Source organism: Hydra vulgaris, chromosome 06, assembly GCF_038396675.1.
Source record: "Hydra vulgaris chromosome 06, alternate assembly HydraT2T_AEP".
Classification (NCBI taxonomy): domain Eukaryota; kingdom Metazoa; phylum Cnidaria; class Hydrozoa; order Anthoathecata; family Hydridae; genus Hydra; species Hydra vulgaris.
The window spans coordinates 37292533-37310000 of NC_088925.1; the positions used below are offsets into that span (position 1 = coordinate 37292533).

Genomic DNA, 17468 nt, shown 5'->3' on the forward strand with positions numbered 1-17468 from the left:
CATAATCGATTTTATTTTGTCCAAGCTTTTTTATTTAAATATAAAAAAAAAACACAAAAATGCTGAGGGCATTAAGACCACTTTTTTTTATACTTTTAGATTTTTCTATTGAAATAAATGACTTTAAAATTGAGTTTAAAATTTCTTTTTTTCCTAAAGGCAGAAAACATACTTTTATACAAGTCATACCACTTTATTTTGAAAAAAAAGTTTTCTTATAATCCCAACACTGGTTTGAATGGAAAAAAAAATAATCGCAAAAAAAAAAATAAGGAAAGGGGGGCAATAAGACCAGGTATATTCAATCTATATATCTTGACCAAGACTTAGCGCAAATGTTAAACTTCCATTTGATAACTTAAATATCATCTCTTTATGTAATTTAAGTGCCATTTACATTGTATAAAATGTCAAGTATGCAGTAACCATTTATTGCTTTTATCTCTACTTGATCACTACTATATCCAATTAATAGAATTTTTTTATTTTGTTTTAGTTACTTTCTAAGAAATAAACTAATATTAGGAAATCTTAAACAAAAATCCTTTTAATTTAAAAAAAAAACACATTTTTGCATAAAGGTGAACAACTTTTTATACAGAATTAACAACTATATAGTAGCAAACACTGGCAATTAGGGGAAACATAATTTTTTTGATATTTCAGATAGTACACTTTTAGGCATTGTACAAGCTTTGAACTTTAGTATATTCATCCAAATGTCAAATGAGAATGTGCAAAGTATTGTGGTGACTTGAGCCTGGGAACTGAAATACCCCAAAATTTTGACACCATTGCCCAATAGGTGGAGGCAATGAGCTAATAAAAATATTTTTTTTACTCCTAACACATTTAAACTTATCAACAAGTTTTAAATTTGATCTTATAATCTTTTAGTGATAAAAAGTTATGATCATGTGAGATTTTCACCCTCCCCAAAATGAGGGGGTTGTATATTTTACTTGATCATAACTTTCAAACACAAAATGGTTATTATATGAAATTAAAAACCTGTTAATGAATTTAAATATATTATAAAGTAGTATAAAAATATTTTATTGCCTCATTGCCCCTGCAATAGAGGGTAAGGGGCAAACATATTGGGGTATTTTCGTTCCCAGGCTCTAGTCAATGCAATATTTTGCAAAAATATTCTTATTTTACATAAGTATGAACATACTCAAGTTTGGAGTTAGTGCGTAGCCTAAAAGTGTCATATATGAAACATCAGAAAATCATGCTGACACTTAAAGTTACATCAAGTACCTAGTAGTAGCAGTAGAAGTTGCATCAAACAAATAAATAAAAAATCAACAATAAAAATTTTTAAACTTGATTTTTTACATAGGTTTAGAGCAATTGCCACACTTTCATTCCATGACTTTAACATGGTCTGATTCAGTTATTACAGTACATTTTACATGATACCAAATGTCACAAGCATCCCAGCACTCCCACTGATCACCTCTATCTCCATGGACACCACAATTAGGACATTCAGTGTCATTGTTGTCATCATGATCACTATCATTTTTATCTGCAGGAACTTTTTTTTTATGTATTTTTTTCTTTAGCTTTTTTTTCTTTTCTTGTTTTTTTGAAGTTTCTTTTCTTGTTCATTTTAAACATGCTTCTGATATTAAACTTTCACCTAAGATCTTCTACAGGTCTCTGCACATTTTGACTTTATTTGTTTTAGAAAAAAGTCTTTGATAGATGAGCCTTCTAAAGATGATGTAGAAATAAGTAACGATGAAGCAGATGGTGTTGATGTTTAAAGAGAAGCATCATTAACAGCAATGCTTTGAAGGTTAGGCGTTGAACAGGATCTTGTGAGGTGATTGGTGGTGAATGTAGGTTTCTTTACTGGTAACTAAAAACATCTGTTAAACAAACATGTGTTAATAGCATCCTTGTTTAGAGGGGAAATGCCAGCTCCTTTAAAACCACTTTTGATTTGTTCCACAGTAAAGAAACTCTAAAAAAGGGTGGGTAGTAATTCTGGAAAATGTTTCTTTGGTCAATTATGTGTTCTTGCATATTATCATATACAAGTAAACTTTGCCATTTGTTGCCAAGTAAACTTTTTATGGGTCAAAAAACAGATGTATCTAAAGTTTGAAGAAGATGGGTAAGATGAGCGGGAATGCGTGGAAGAAAAACATTTTTTTTTTTTTTTTGCTAAATCAATAAGTGGGGAGCTAATATGAGAAATGTGGCCATCAAATATAAGTACACATGTGAGGTTTGCAAGATGCTTTGTATACATTAGAAATATGTTTTGAAACCATTCCAAAAAATGAGGACACTCCATCCAGCCTTTATTACTAGTAGTATAAACAGCTCCATTTATTAGGGCTACTTTTAACCTAATCCATATACTAATTTTTTCCTTTGTAGATAACATATGTCTGCTAGCAGAGCATGCACAATTTACAGTAATTTGTTCCTGGCCTGAGCCACCAATGCTCTGCAACACTTTAGCAGCACCTCGTTTTGCTAATACAATTTGTTCCTTTGGGTCAGTGATGAACCCTGTTTTATCAGAGTTGAATATTTGACTAGGAAGGTTAGTAGTTCCTGCATTTTGCATTTTTTCAACTAATTTAAATTTTGATGGTTTCAGGATTTTCAGCACGGCTTCTTGTATTGCTTAAATGTTCAGTTTTTCTCAGTGTTATTTCAGGATTTCGCAGCAAAAAAAAGCATTCAACCAGTCTTTACTTGGTCGACAATCTATAAAAGGTGTATAAATATTGTTTGCTTTAATAAAATCTTGAATTAGATCTTTTACCTCACCTCTTGTGAAACCCCAGCCCCAATCAGCCAATAAAATAAGGCATTCTGACAGCTCTTTTTCCTGTTGCGAAGTTAAAACTGTTTTTCGTCCTGGATGATTGGCAGCTCACCTTTCACTCATTTTGAAATAGCTCTCTTGTCACACCTAAAATGTTTGGATGCTTGGTTTATGGGCATTTCCTTTCTTTAAACAAAACTGCAGGCATCTATCATTTCTTGGCTATTTGAATAAGAATTCCTTCCTCTCTGTTTTAACTTTTTGTATGTTCAAGCCATTCTAGAAAAAAACATAAACAAGATTTATTCTGTAAAATACATAAAAAATTACATTTAAACAAAAAAAAAGAAGCAGTTTTTCAATTTAGCTATAACTTTCTATTTAGATAGTATAAATCTTATGACTGATTTGAATTCATTAGAGAGTTTTGCCATTTTTTATTTGTCAGGTAGGGCATTAAGAGCAACTTATTTTGAAATAAAAGTTTTTTACTCTAATTAAACAAAAATATTAAAAATCAGATACAAGCATCACAAATGAGTCTTACTTTTGCTAGTAATGCAAAAAAAATTTTGTGTGAGCTAATTTTAAAGGTATATGTTTAAAATGAGTAAACCTTTATAAGACGGCTCAACGACTTCACTATTTTTAACTAAAAAAAATAAGACATTTAAATTATTTATGTCAAAATATTACTTAAGTAGAAGTGTGTAAATTTAAGAAAGTACTTACTTAACTTAAATACAACTTTACTTGCAAGAAAAATAAAAACAAACAACTTGATATATACTTTTTAATTAAAAACTTAAAAGCACTTGGTTCAGCAAATTTTTCATAAACTTTGAACAAACTTAAAAACTGCCATAAAAAACATCAATATTAAGTATCAAATTAATAATGATTATAAAATAGCTGTAAACCCTAAAAATGTTTTAAACTACTCTCTGATTTAGTAAGTAAACCTCTATCATGTAAAAATAAGTAATTTCTGTTTTAGATAACTGCATTAAGTAATTTAGTTTAAACTATTCTAAAATTGATCCTATTGCCCCTCTGATCTTATTACCCGACTTTACCCTATACATAAATATAGTAAATATAGAAATATTATACATAACAAACATAAATATAGTAAATATAGAAATATAATGTACAATATCAACACATGCAAAATCGGATTGTAAAATACAACCCGAATTACAAATGGTTTAGATGTTTAATACGACCTCTACTTGCACAGGTATTAGTTCTTGCAAATTAAAAAATTGACGCGGTAGGTAAATGGACAATTGATTTTTTGCAATGTGATACACAGTGTGAAATACGCGGTTGGTAGTTTCCTGCGCATTGATTAGCATTTTGAACTACACATCTCTAAGGTTTTTATTATTATTTTATTTGCGGACTAACAAACAGAAAAACAGTTTGTTTTTTTCAACTGGTTGACAGTTTCAATAAAGTCCATTTATTGAAACTGTTAACCAGTTAAATGTTTTTAATTTTTCCTTCCATTGTATATCAGACCAGTAGTCTGGAAAAAATTTGTTGTTTCCTTAAGGATAAGATATGCAAGGTTCAATACTTGATGATTATGTGATTTCTTTATTTATTTTAGTAGCATGATCCGACTTTTCGAACTATTGCTGCCTAATTTTCTTTTTGTTCTACTGGCTAGCCAATTATCCATCTTTGCAATTAGCAAAAAATAATTTTTTAACTTTAAATGTTTAATGTTAATTAAAACTAATGCATCCCTTTTTTTGCATTAGTTTTAATTGGCATTAAATGTTCCACACAAAAAAATATACTAAAAAAAGAATGGCAACTAATGTCTTTTTTTGTTGTTATTAGTAACTTTTGTTTGAAATACAAAATACATTATTTTATAATTTTAGATTTTATTATTGAACTCTTTGCCCCAACTTTTGAACTCTATGCCCCAACTTTTGAAGTATGACGCTAATAACAACTGAAATGTTACTTCATCTGCTCAAAGCTGCAACATTGCTGAACAATTATTTTTACATTTTTATAAGTTACCAGGATGGCATCCCGCCCAATAATATTAATAAACACTAAATAAAGGTAAAGGGATGGTATCCCACCCCATCCTGTCTCACTTAGAGAAATTGTTTCAATGGAAAAAAAATTTAAGTTTACATTTAATGCCATTGTTTTTTAACACAACCTTTTAATTTCATTTAAGACTTGAGTTTTAAAAATTTGAAAATTTCGAAAGATTTTCTATTATGAAATATATTACTGGTTAAAAATAGAAAATAAAACATGGAACATTTTATAAAATGTAAAAAATCTTGAGTTTTTTCTTAAGTTTATAAATATACATTCACCTTATACCCTTTTTCATATCATAGTGTGCTAAGAAAAGAAAAGTTATGACTACCGTTTTTGTTCTATTATTGTTTCCATTAGTTATTTTTATTATTAGTTACTTAAAGTTTGTGAAATTTCTGTGATTAATATCATTATTTAGCATGTTTATAAATCACTGTCAGAGATGCAAATAAAGGCAGAAGAAATGCATATTGAGAGACCTTTTAGTATGGTAATGAGATTGTTATTAATTTGTGAAAGTACTTAAAATGAAGTTTTTATAAAATGATATTATATTATAGGGAGTTCATCATCTTCCTGTCACCAATGCTGAGATTCTATATAAATCTTTATTACCCAATCTCCCGCAATATATGGTAATTTATTGTGATTTTTCTTATGTTTATTAGTGTAACAAATAATTATAAAACTGTGTTTTTGTAAGATTTATGGTTATGGTGTAAAGTGAATTGATTTGTTTATATATAAATATATATTTATCATTATCAATAATGAATCTGCAAATGTATTGAATTTATTTTGATTTTAATTTAGTATGTCAATAATTATTTATTTGTCAGTTTTAATTAAAAATTTGATTTAAAAAGCACATTGCTGGTCAATTTTTTAAATTTTTTGGTAAAAAGATATTTTAAAATTGCGTTATTGAAAATTATTTAGATTGCGCTATTAAAAATCTTACTTGCATCAGCACCCACTGCAAAAGCAAAGACAGAATCAATTAATATACTGACAGACATTCTCCCTCCAGAAATGCCGTAAGTAGTTTTATAAAAATTCTTAACATCACAAACTAATACTCAGTCTAATACTTAAAAATAGAAAAGTAATCAGTTCTAAAAAGGAAAAGAATAAAAAAAAAGGATTGTACACTTTTTAAATAAAGATTTCTTGCTTAAATAGCAATTTTGTTTAATTTTATAAATTTGTTCTAAAAGCATGCACAACTTTTATTTTACTATGTTCTATTTGATATATTCTTATGATGGATATAATTTTTTAATTTGTATATTCTTATAATAGATACTGTTTTCTAATTGATATATTTTAGAACATCAATATTTATTTATAATTATATATATATATATATATATATATATATATATATATATATATATATATATATATATATATATATATATATATATATATATTATATATATATATATATATATATATATTCTAAGTTTTATATTTCAGAACAACAGTATTACAATCAATGCAATTAGGAATAGATGTAAATAGACATAAGGTTTGTAATCTTTGCTTTAAACAAAAGAATTATGGCTGTTATGTATTATTTCTGTTTGTAATGTTGTACACAATAACATATAATAATTTCTTTTTTTTAGGAAATTATGGTGAAGTCAATATCAATAACAATTTTGTTGATTTTAAAACATCTAAAAGTTAACCACATATATCAGGTAATTATATAATAATAACATAGTTTTAAAAAGTCTCAGTAAAAAAAATTTTAAAAATTGCTTACCGTTTATATAATGAAACAGGATTCTTCGCTTTGATTTGAGAGACTGTTGTGTTTACTCACTGTACTTTTTTCAGAGTTGTACAAACTTACAACAGAGTTCACAGACAACTATTAATTTCAACAATTTAACCTTGTCAGTTAATGCAGAATTTTAATAGAATTGAATTTTAAAATTTTTGTTTTATTATGGGGCTTACATTTATTATTTTAAAAAGACTGTGGTTGGGAAAAGAGGCTGTGGTTGGAAATATGGTAATGTTAATAATTATTATAGAAGGTTAGGGTAATATGAGCACCTTAAACGTAAAGAGGAATATATATATAAAAGTAATTTTGCTGTGAACAAATAGGAATTTTGCTGTGAATAAATAGGATTTAGGGACCACTAATCAAGATCCAATTTGATTTTTTGGCACCCAAAATATTTTTTTTTTTAAAAACAGAGGTTTTAAACAGTGAAAGTGCTCATATCGCTCAGACCACTGGGTAATATGAGCACTATAAATTATTTGATAAAAAATATTAAATACTCAAAGAATAACAAGTCAAAACAATAAAATTGAGTAGAGTATCTAAAGTATGAGAAAAGTATAATCTATGTAGTAGAGTATCTAAAGTATGAGAAAATCACAAAAAAAACTATTTGTAACAATGTTTTTTATAACATAAAATGTTTATAATAATAATAAGATTGTTTTATAACAATTACTTGTTTAATAACAAAACTACATGACTTTCTATACATATAAATGTTAAATGTAACATTGTATACACAGTTGCATCAACAACAACAACAACAAAAAAACAGATTTTTGTTTTCTTTTTCCAGTACATAATTCACATTACCAGCTCTTACAATGACAACATTGGTTCTATGGCACTTCAGACTTCAGTACAAAATTTCACATATCATATAAATGCTTGATTCTACTACACATAGACTTTTTTATTAAATTTATGTGGGATATAATTAATTTCACAGAAACAATATGCTAGACAACTTATTTCTATTTTTATTAACCCAAACAGTTTTTTTCTATTTTAATAATAATGCTCATTAGTTCAAACTTGACTTTTATTTAGTGTTCTTGGTCAACCAAGATATTATATAACGTCTCAATGTTTTTAAAATAACTTCTTCCATGTTTTAGTACATCGTTGACGGCTTTTTTCAAATTTACCAGTCAGCTCTTTGAGTTTTTATTTTACTATCTCTTGGCATCTAAAAGAAAGCAATAAAAATATTAACTATGAGCATAAAATGTTAAAATCATATAAATCTCACTTGATAAATCCATATATGTTAAGCTAATAAATTTTTTGATAAAAAAATGCAAAAAGAACAACTTGAACATCAAAACCCGCTAATAACTTCTTTCTGCATTAAAATAAATAAACAGATTTATGTAACTAGTATATAAAAGTGATTAAAGAAATACAATGCTTTTGGAATATCACCAAATGCAAAATAGAAAACTTCAAGTATGCTCACAATTACCAAGGTGCTCATATTATGCTAATCTACCGTAATTAATAATAGGCTAAAAAATTGACAGTAAAATAAATGATTGATTGTTAAATAATATTTTACTAAAATAATTTACTAGTTAATAAATATAATCTCAGGATTAGCAAATATTTTAATAGGTATATTATTTACAGATATTAATAGGTACATTATTTACAGACAGTAAATAGTCTGGGTTCAGAATGTCAAACTTCAGCGTAAGTTTTGCTTAAATTCAAAACTATGACAAGTCATATTTATCAAACCTTCACATTAGTTTATTTACAAAACCTGCATAAGTTTTGCATAAGTCCAACACTGTAATAACATTTGACTTATTTACTTAAGTTTTGTAGAATTGCTTAGTTCTATTTATGTGCGAAAAGTAAAAGCAATAATAAATTAATAAATAATTATATATATGTATGTATATACATAAATATATATATATATATATGTGTGTGTGTGTATATATATATATATATATATATATATATATATATATATATATATATATATATATATATACATACATATATACATACATATATATATATATGTATATATATATATGTATATATATATATATATATATATATATATATATATATATATATATATATACATATATACATATACATATATATATTTATATATATATATATATATATATATATATATATATATATATATATATATATATATATATATACACATACATATATATATATGTATATATATATATATACATATATACATATACATATATATATTTATATTTATATATATATATATATATATATATATATATATATATATATATATATATATATATACATATATACATATACATATATATATTTATATATATATCAAGCTTTCCGAGGAAGCGCATGGAGACGCTTGCCTTGTTTGTCCACGCTTAAAGCATTTTTTGGACACACTGACCTTGCCAGTTCGCTTTTTTTCCCAATTTTTGCCGCAAAAAGCTGTGAAATATTGAAACTTATCTACTGAGAAAAAAAAGATAATATTAAAAATAGGAAACAAAATTGTAACGAAATATCAAATTTTAATTAAATTAACTAGAAGAATTTATTAATTAAAAAAAAAAATTTTTTAGATAAAGTTTTTATAATTAAAATTATAAAAATTTTATCAAAAAAGTCATAAAATTATTTAACTTCTGTATTCATTTTTTTAGGGTGGTTATTTTTACTTACCGAATTTAATACAAGTTGAGGAAAAAAACATAATTTATAACAGTTTTACAATAATTGAAAGTTTTGATATGCAATTTATTCATGATTTTTATCAGTTTGTATTTTAAGAAACTAATTTGCTATATACACTAGAACTATGAGAAACTTTGTTATTTCTTTTTTTATTTCCGTTTATTCGTTTTGACATCTTTGCTGTTTTTTCTCAATGCTTATATAATAGAAAAATAAGGAAATTAATTGCTAATTATTTAAAATGTTTTTATTTAAAAAATTTTTATTTAAAATGTAATCTATCTATTTAAAATGTATTATTTCATTATTAAATTTTGTAAGGACGGAAGAAAATAAATAAAAGAATAACGTTGTTTCTTTTATAAATGTATTTACCACATTTGATGCCTGTTTCCTTTATATTGCCTAATTTCCAACGTTAATACAAGTTATTAGAGATAATAAACATAACAATTGCTCTGTTAAAAAAAATATATTTGAAAACTTAAAAAAGAAGTTTTAAATAGGCTCCTAAAAATTTTGTTAAAAAGTTCAGTAAATTAACAATGTTAGTGCATTGTTAATTTATTAAACTTTTTTAACGAACCTACAAGTTTTTGGAGCATCGTCAATAACAATAGTTCATTAGGAAATAAACTTTAAATGACAATTTAGAAAATCCAACAAAAGTGCAGACTATTTCAATGGGGTTAGTAAAAACAACCAAATATTTTATATTTGAATATTAGTAATAATGACTTTTTATTTCTTTACATGATAAACTTGTTAAAAAATAAAAAAATATTTAAAAAAAAAATTTTTTTTTTCCCTTTTTCTTGTGCATTGATAAAAACACTAAAGCTTAGCAAAAACATTTGAAAAATGAATTTTAAAATTTCCATATTTCCAGCGCCAATAATAAAGTATTTCCTTAATATAATGACCGGTAAAAATCGCGAATAAATTGTATATCAAAAAATACTTTTACTCTTGTCATATTCTTTATATCTTATCTGCTTTTTTCTTATCTGCTTTTTTCTTCAACTTGTATCAATTTTGGTAGTGGAAAATAACAAAACGCCCTAAAAAAAATAAAAACAAAAACAGCAAAATATTTAGGGATATTATTTTTTTGACAAAATTTTTCTACTTTTTAATTATCAATTTATTTTAGTTTATTTTATTGAGATTTTCTATTTCGTAGAGTATATGTTTTCTTTCTTCGAGTATTGCTTTTTTATTCTCTGATGTTTCTTATAGCTTTTTTTGCCGCAAATTCTTAAAACACTTGCTATATAAAGATGTGGTCACATAGTCTAAAAAAGTTACTTTAAATGTGGATGAACAAGGCGTGTGACTGCATGCCCTTCCTGGAAAGGCTTATATATAATATATATATAATATATATATATATATATATGTGTGTGTGTGTGTGTGTGTGTGTGTGTGTGTGTGTGTGTGTGTGTGTGTGTGTGTGTGTGTATATATCTTTGGTCCCGGGTAGAAAGAGCATAAGTCAATTTGACCAACTTTTTGAGACAGCAGTATCAATGTTTGAAAATTCCTACATGTAAGTTCATTATATCCTTACATATTTAAGGTATTTTTATATTGTATATATTACATTCCTAATACATGTAACCATTAAAATTCTTGATACTATGAATATTTAAAAATACTATGAATATGAAAAAAAATTTTGTGAAAAATTGACTTAAGCCCTTTCTACCCGGGACCAAGGATTTATATATATATATATATATATATATATATATATATATATATATATATATATATATATATATATATATATATATATATATATATATATATATATATATATATATGTATATATATATATATATATATATTTATACATACATACATACATACATACATACATACATACATACATACATACATACATACATACATACATACATACATATATGTTCCATAGTTTAATAAAAAATAGCACTTATCAAAATTTGATGTTCAAAAGCTTTTTTCTTGATTGTCAAGTTTTTATTTTAATGTTTAAATGTTTTTAATGTTCGAATATTAAGTTTTTATTGTTTGTGTTATAATGTTCAAGTGAAATGTTCAAAAGAAGGAAGTTCAAGAGCTTTTCTATTTTATACTATTAAATTATTTATGGTTTAGTTTGAATTTGTCAGTCAACATTTGGTGTTTGCCAACTGTATACCATTGGTTTTAAAGTTTTTTAATCAGAATATTTCAGCATATGTTTCAGCAAAAAATAGGTAAAAGGTATTTTAAGTATTTCAAGTTTTCAATACAGTTGTGCAAATTATGCAATATTTATAGACATTTCAGGATTTTTTAAGATTTTGTTAAAAATTGTTTGAAAAAGCAGTAAAACAATTGTTATTTTTTTATTTTTTATTTATTTTGTATTGTTGTTATATTTATTTGCATTTTTATTGTTTATATTTTATATTTGTTTGGATTGTTTTATTTATTTTTTTGCATTGTTATTATTTGCATTGTTATTATTTTTATTTGTTATTTGTTTTCATTGTTATGAAATTTATTTGTTATTGGCTTGCATTTATTTGCATTTTTTTATACAAATTAAAATTAGATTATTTATTAAGATCTTATAAGTTATTTGGGTCAGAACAACATAGATTTCAATTTTTTATCCATTTAAATTTCTTTTTTATATATTAAATTTTTTTAAATTAACTTTTATATTAAACCAAGTTTTAACAAAAATGTCAATAAAAAAGATAAGTAAAGATTTTTGGTATATTATGTACTTTGGTATATTATGTACAGAATGTTAATTTATGAATCATTTTTTTGTGTTGAGTTTGATAAACATTTTTTCTTCATATTGTTAAAAATTAATTCTTTTATCTCCAACACTAAAAATGGTAAATTTCTAATGAGGTCGAATTGCCACTTTGTTGAAAGTTTTGTTTATTTTCTATTTTTTATGTTTAGTATTCCACAATTAGATTTTCCTGCTTGTGTTCTTTTTGAAAAAAGTGAAATTACAGCTGAAAGTTTGGTAAATTTTTCTTTTAAATCTAAATAAAGTTGGGTATGTATCAGTTGTGTTTTTTTATGAAAGCTTTTTATAATACTCATTTACTTAGAATTTTTACACTCTTAAAATAATTTTGTTATCATTAAAAAACTTTTGGTTTAGTTAATGAAATAAACTACACTAATATTCTCTAATAATTAAATCAGTATCAAAATAATAATATAAAAATTGGTGACCTCAATAAAAAAATATATTGTTAATTGATATTTGTAATTTTTTATATAATACCCTAGTAACACTATATTTGTCTTAATTCAATAATTGAGAGAATATCAAAATATTATAATATAAACAACTGATTAAATATTTATATATTTAGTTATAATCTATCATAAAATCGCGCTTTGTCAGATTAAAAGCAGAAAAATAAAACAAGTATGATGCAGTTGTTGTAGTTTGGAAACCTTTTTCTACATTTTTAATAACATTTTTAATGACACTTGGGAAAGCATATGTTTTGACTGAAAGAGACAAAATCTAATATCGTGCATGCTGTGGCAGTCAATTCGATCAATTGTTGTTCATTCAAAAGTTTTATTGTCTCTCTGACAATAAAACTATTTAAAACAGTGACATAATACTCATTGCGTTCTTTTTTATTTTAAAATTTTAATTAAAACTAAATAAAGCTAAAATAATAAGATCTATTTTTATTTTGTATTATAAAGATTATTAATAATAAAAAAATAAAACTAATTTAAAAAATTGACAAAAGTTGTGATTAATTTTTTACCACTTACTTTGGCCATCTTTAAAAATCTGTTAACAAAATGTGTTAGGTGTTAAAAAAATTTTGAATTCCCCCTAAAAAGTCTTCATTCAAATGTTAATTTTTTTTTAATTATTTGAGAGTGCAGTTTTTTTTTTTTTTTTTTGAGGTTCAAGAAACTATTGACTATTTGACTATAAGTTTCAAAGTTAATTTGAATCAGTGCTTTTTTGTCTCATTTAAAAGGCTGACCTTTCTGAGTTTCTACCTTTAGTCTTTAATTTCAAAATGAAAGTTTAGTTGAATCTTAGGTAAAGCAAAAGTTTTATTTCATATTGAAATTGCATCATCTAAACATCAAAAAGGTTTTGCTTTCATATGATGACTATAAAAACAATTTGATACAATAGAATACAAGAGAAAGTTGAATCAGAGCCTTTAGGAATCGGTTTGCTATAAATATCAAACATTTTGTTGATAAAGAGAATTTGAAGAATATTTGAAGAATGAAGTTGAGTTTGTTTGTGTTAGAAGAATGAAGTTGAATTTGTGCTTGAAGAATGAAGAATTGAATTTGTTTGTGACAACTTAAGTTGCCAACACTTTGATCATTTTAAAAAGTAAGTCTCATAGATTTTTTTGTTGTATTTTTGTTGGTATGGGTTGATAGATGCAGCCAGCCTAAATTTAGCAAACAGTGGATGCTGGCTTTACAAAAACCTTTTGAAAGTTAGTTTTTAACAGAGTGATTAGTTGGATTAGATCAGCCTAAACTCCTATGTAACCTTTAGTGTAAGTTGCAGATAAACAAGTTGAAGAAATAGGTTAAACATGGCCAATGGGTTGATAAAAGCTGAAGTAGAATATGGTAACATTAAAATAAGTTTCATTTCAATAGAAAAAACTTCTTTTAGAATTTGTAGTCTTTATTTTTTCCCCTGCTGACAGAAAAGTTACTTAGTAATTGCTCAGGCTGTTTTTGACAGTCTTTAGCTTTATGCTTATAATATACAGCCTAGCAATATGCTTAGCTTGTGTTTAATTTAACTATGTTTAAAAGCTGTGTTTAACAAAATAAAGAAATATACATATTGCTTACTATATTTAGGGTTAAAAATTTTTTAGAATCTATAAACTCATGAAAATGCAATTAAATGACCAAAATGTCATTTAATTGCATTTTCTGTTATCTTTGTAGGTTCTTTTGTGCAATTATTTTCCGCATAAAATAGCCTAAGCATAATTTATAAGAAGTTTGAGAATATTATTTTTTGTTTATATTCACAGGAACACACAATTGAAGGAAGTGAGTTTTGCTGGCGTAACTTATTTTCATGTGTCAATTTATTGCGAATTCTTCAAAAGTTAACAAAATGGAAATATTCTAGAACTATGGTAGGTTTAAAAGATATATTAACATAATAATAATAAAAGATATATTATTATAATATTAATAAAATAATACTTTATTGATTAAGATTAAAAAACTCATTAGAAAATTTCAAATCTTATTTTTCTTACATAGATGTTAGTTGTATTCAAGTCGGCACCCATTTTAAAACGGGCTTTAAAAATACGCGAAGAAAATTTGCAATTGTATGTTTTAAAGGTGAATATAATGTTTAATGTATTTTCTTTATTGTATTGTAGATTTTGTGATCTGCATTTATGTTTAATAATGTGTTATATAGATTTTGTGATGTGCATTTATGTTGGTGTGTTATGTAGTAGATTTTGCAGCATATTAAGTTTTTATACAACGTAAATAGGGTTTCATTTAGTTTTTTATATATGGTTTTTTCGTTTTAGGTGATTTGTTTGTTCTTGTTCTTGTTTTCCAAAGTATAAAAAAAGTTTAACTCTTATAAAAAAACAATGCACATAAATCTTCAATAATCAATTTCTGTATACCTTGTTATATATTGAATAATTAAGTTTTATATGAATGTAGCGATATAGAGTATTGAATATATTTATTAATGCGATTTAATGAAGTTTTAAAAATATAATTTTTTAAACTAATGTTTTAAGTTGCTGAAAACTCAGATTAAGTACTTGGGGCGTAATTGGCGTAAAAGTAACATGCGTATTGTATCTCTTATCTATCATAAAATACGTCACAGGTTAAATGATGATTGGGCATTTGGAAACGGTATGGACATTTTTTTCAAATTTATTAAATTTTGTTTGCTTGATAAGTATGCGTGTGTATGTGTGTGTGTCTCTCTCTCTCTCTACATATATATATATATGTATATATATATATATATATATATATATATATATATATATATATATATATATATATATATATGTATACATATATATATATATATATATATATGTATACATATATATATATATATATATATATATATATATATATATATATATATATGTATATACATACATATATACATATATATATATACATATATATATATATATATATATATATATATATATATATACATATATACATATATATATATACATATATATATATATATATATATATATATATATATATATATATATATATATATATATATATATATATATATATATAAATTATGTTAGTGTATTTTACAAACAGAGTGCTCAATGATCTTAAAGAACAAAGCAATAATAAATTAGTAAAAACACTTATCTAATTTTTTCTTTCTTCTATATTGTGTTTCTCCATCAGTAGGTTCATCAGGAATAATCTTCCTGATGAGTCTACTGATGGAGAAACACTGTGTAGAAGAAAGAAAAAATTAGATAAGTGTTTTTACTAATTTATATATATATATATTTTTTTTTTTGAATTGTGAGTTGCGTAATTGCAGTTACTGTGTCTAGAATAGAAATTAGGTTTTGCCAAATCTAGTACCCTGGTTAAAAAATGGCTTGTGGATTTACATTTCAAGTATTAATTTTTGACTAGTTTTGTTAGGTTGTTAAATCAAAAACATTGAAATATTTTATTTTAGTCTAGTAACCTCGTTTTATAATATCTTGTTTCGAATTTATAACCAATAAAAAATTAGTAACCAATAAAAAATTTTAAAAAAGCACAACTGTTTTAAGCCAATAAAATTTTGCTAAAAAGTTCTTGTTTATATTTAAAAGTATTATATTTTGTTTGTATTTAAAAGTTGGTTTCAAAATTAAATATAAAGTATTTAAAAGTTGGATCAAAATTAAAAAATTACAATTTAAAGAAATTGTTTAATATCAAAGGTAAATACTTATGATTATTATATTTAGAGTAATATTTTCACCTGTTTAATATAACATAAATGGGGGTTACGAATTAGGTTTTTAGTAATAAGTTTTGATATTTTAGGGGTTTTTGGTGCTTTAGCCCCCACTAAAAAGTCATGCCATGGCCTATGACTCTAAGTGTTACACTTTAATACAGTTTACATATATTAGTCTACAAAAATGCCAAAAGTTAAGGCTGCAGGACCCTAATTAAATGTGGTAATTGGTTGTTTTTTTATTTATAAGTAAACAATGAAAGTTATATATATATATATATATATATATATATATATATATATATATATATATATATATATGTATATATATATATATATATATATATATATATATATATATATATATATATATATATATATATATATATATATATATATATATATATATACAGTATCGGACAAAACCAGTGCAACCGAATAATGCTAATTTAGTTTCTTTATATAAAAGTGCTGCATTTTTCAATTTAGAGAAATAACTATGTAACTGTTTAGAGACAAAGTTCTTCAAGTTTTATTCCTCACAAAGTTCATTATTTGTACACGAAAATTAATAAATTAATCAAAATTATTAAAAAAAGTTGATTTTCTTCTGGACAAAACAAGTGCAACTCAACAAAATATTGACCAAGCTGTATTTCGCTATCAATATTTCGTGGCGAATCCTTTGTTGTCAATCACAGCCTTGCATCTTCGAGGCATAGATTCGATCAGGTGATCAATGGAACTTTGTGGAATCGCTGCCCAGGTCTTTTGGATTTGTTCAAACAGTTGATCTTTATTACGAACACCTTCACAATTAATTCTGCGGTTGACAATCTCCCACAGGTTCTAGATAGGGTTGAGATCCGGAGATTGAGGCGGCCAATCCATCACCGATAGGTGGTTGTCTTGAAAACACTGCTTGATTTCTTTTGCAGTGTGTTTCGGATCGATGTCTTGCTGAAAAACCCATTTTATTGGCATATTCCATTCAGCATGAGGTAACAACATCTTTTAGGATATTTTTATACATGAAACGGTCCATTATTCCATCGTTAGCATTGCCTCCACCA

The 17468-nt window shown here is 24.8% G+C and overlaps 1 protein-coding gene across 1 annotated transcript in view; it reads left to right on the top strand.

Annotated features, from left to right (window-relative positions):
* LOC100215787 (striatin-interacting protein 1) overlaps positions 1–17468 on the top strand; it is a 57420-nt gene that overhangs the window by 37965 nt on the left and 1987 nt on the right. The window contains exons 13-22 of the mRNA XM_065800041.1: positions 5292–5363; positions 5434–5508; positions 5813–5910; positions 6353–6404; positions 6505–6579; positions 11529–11629; positions 12336–12402; positions 14438–14545; positions 14676–14759; positions 15182–15302. Coding sequence (XP_065656113.1) covers positions 5292–5363; positions 5434–5508; positions 5813–5910; positions 6353–6404; positions 6505–6579; positions 11529–11629; positions 12336–12402; positions 14438–14545; positions 14676–14759; positions 15182–15302 — 853 coding nt within the window. The remainder of the gene's footprint in view (positions 1–5291; positions 5364–5433; positions 5509–5812; positions 5911–6352; positions 6405–6504; positions 6580–11528; positions 11630–12335; positions 12403–14437; positions 14546–14675; positions 14760–15181; positions 15303–17468) is intronic.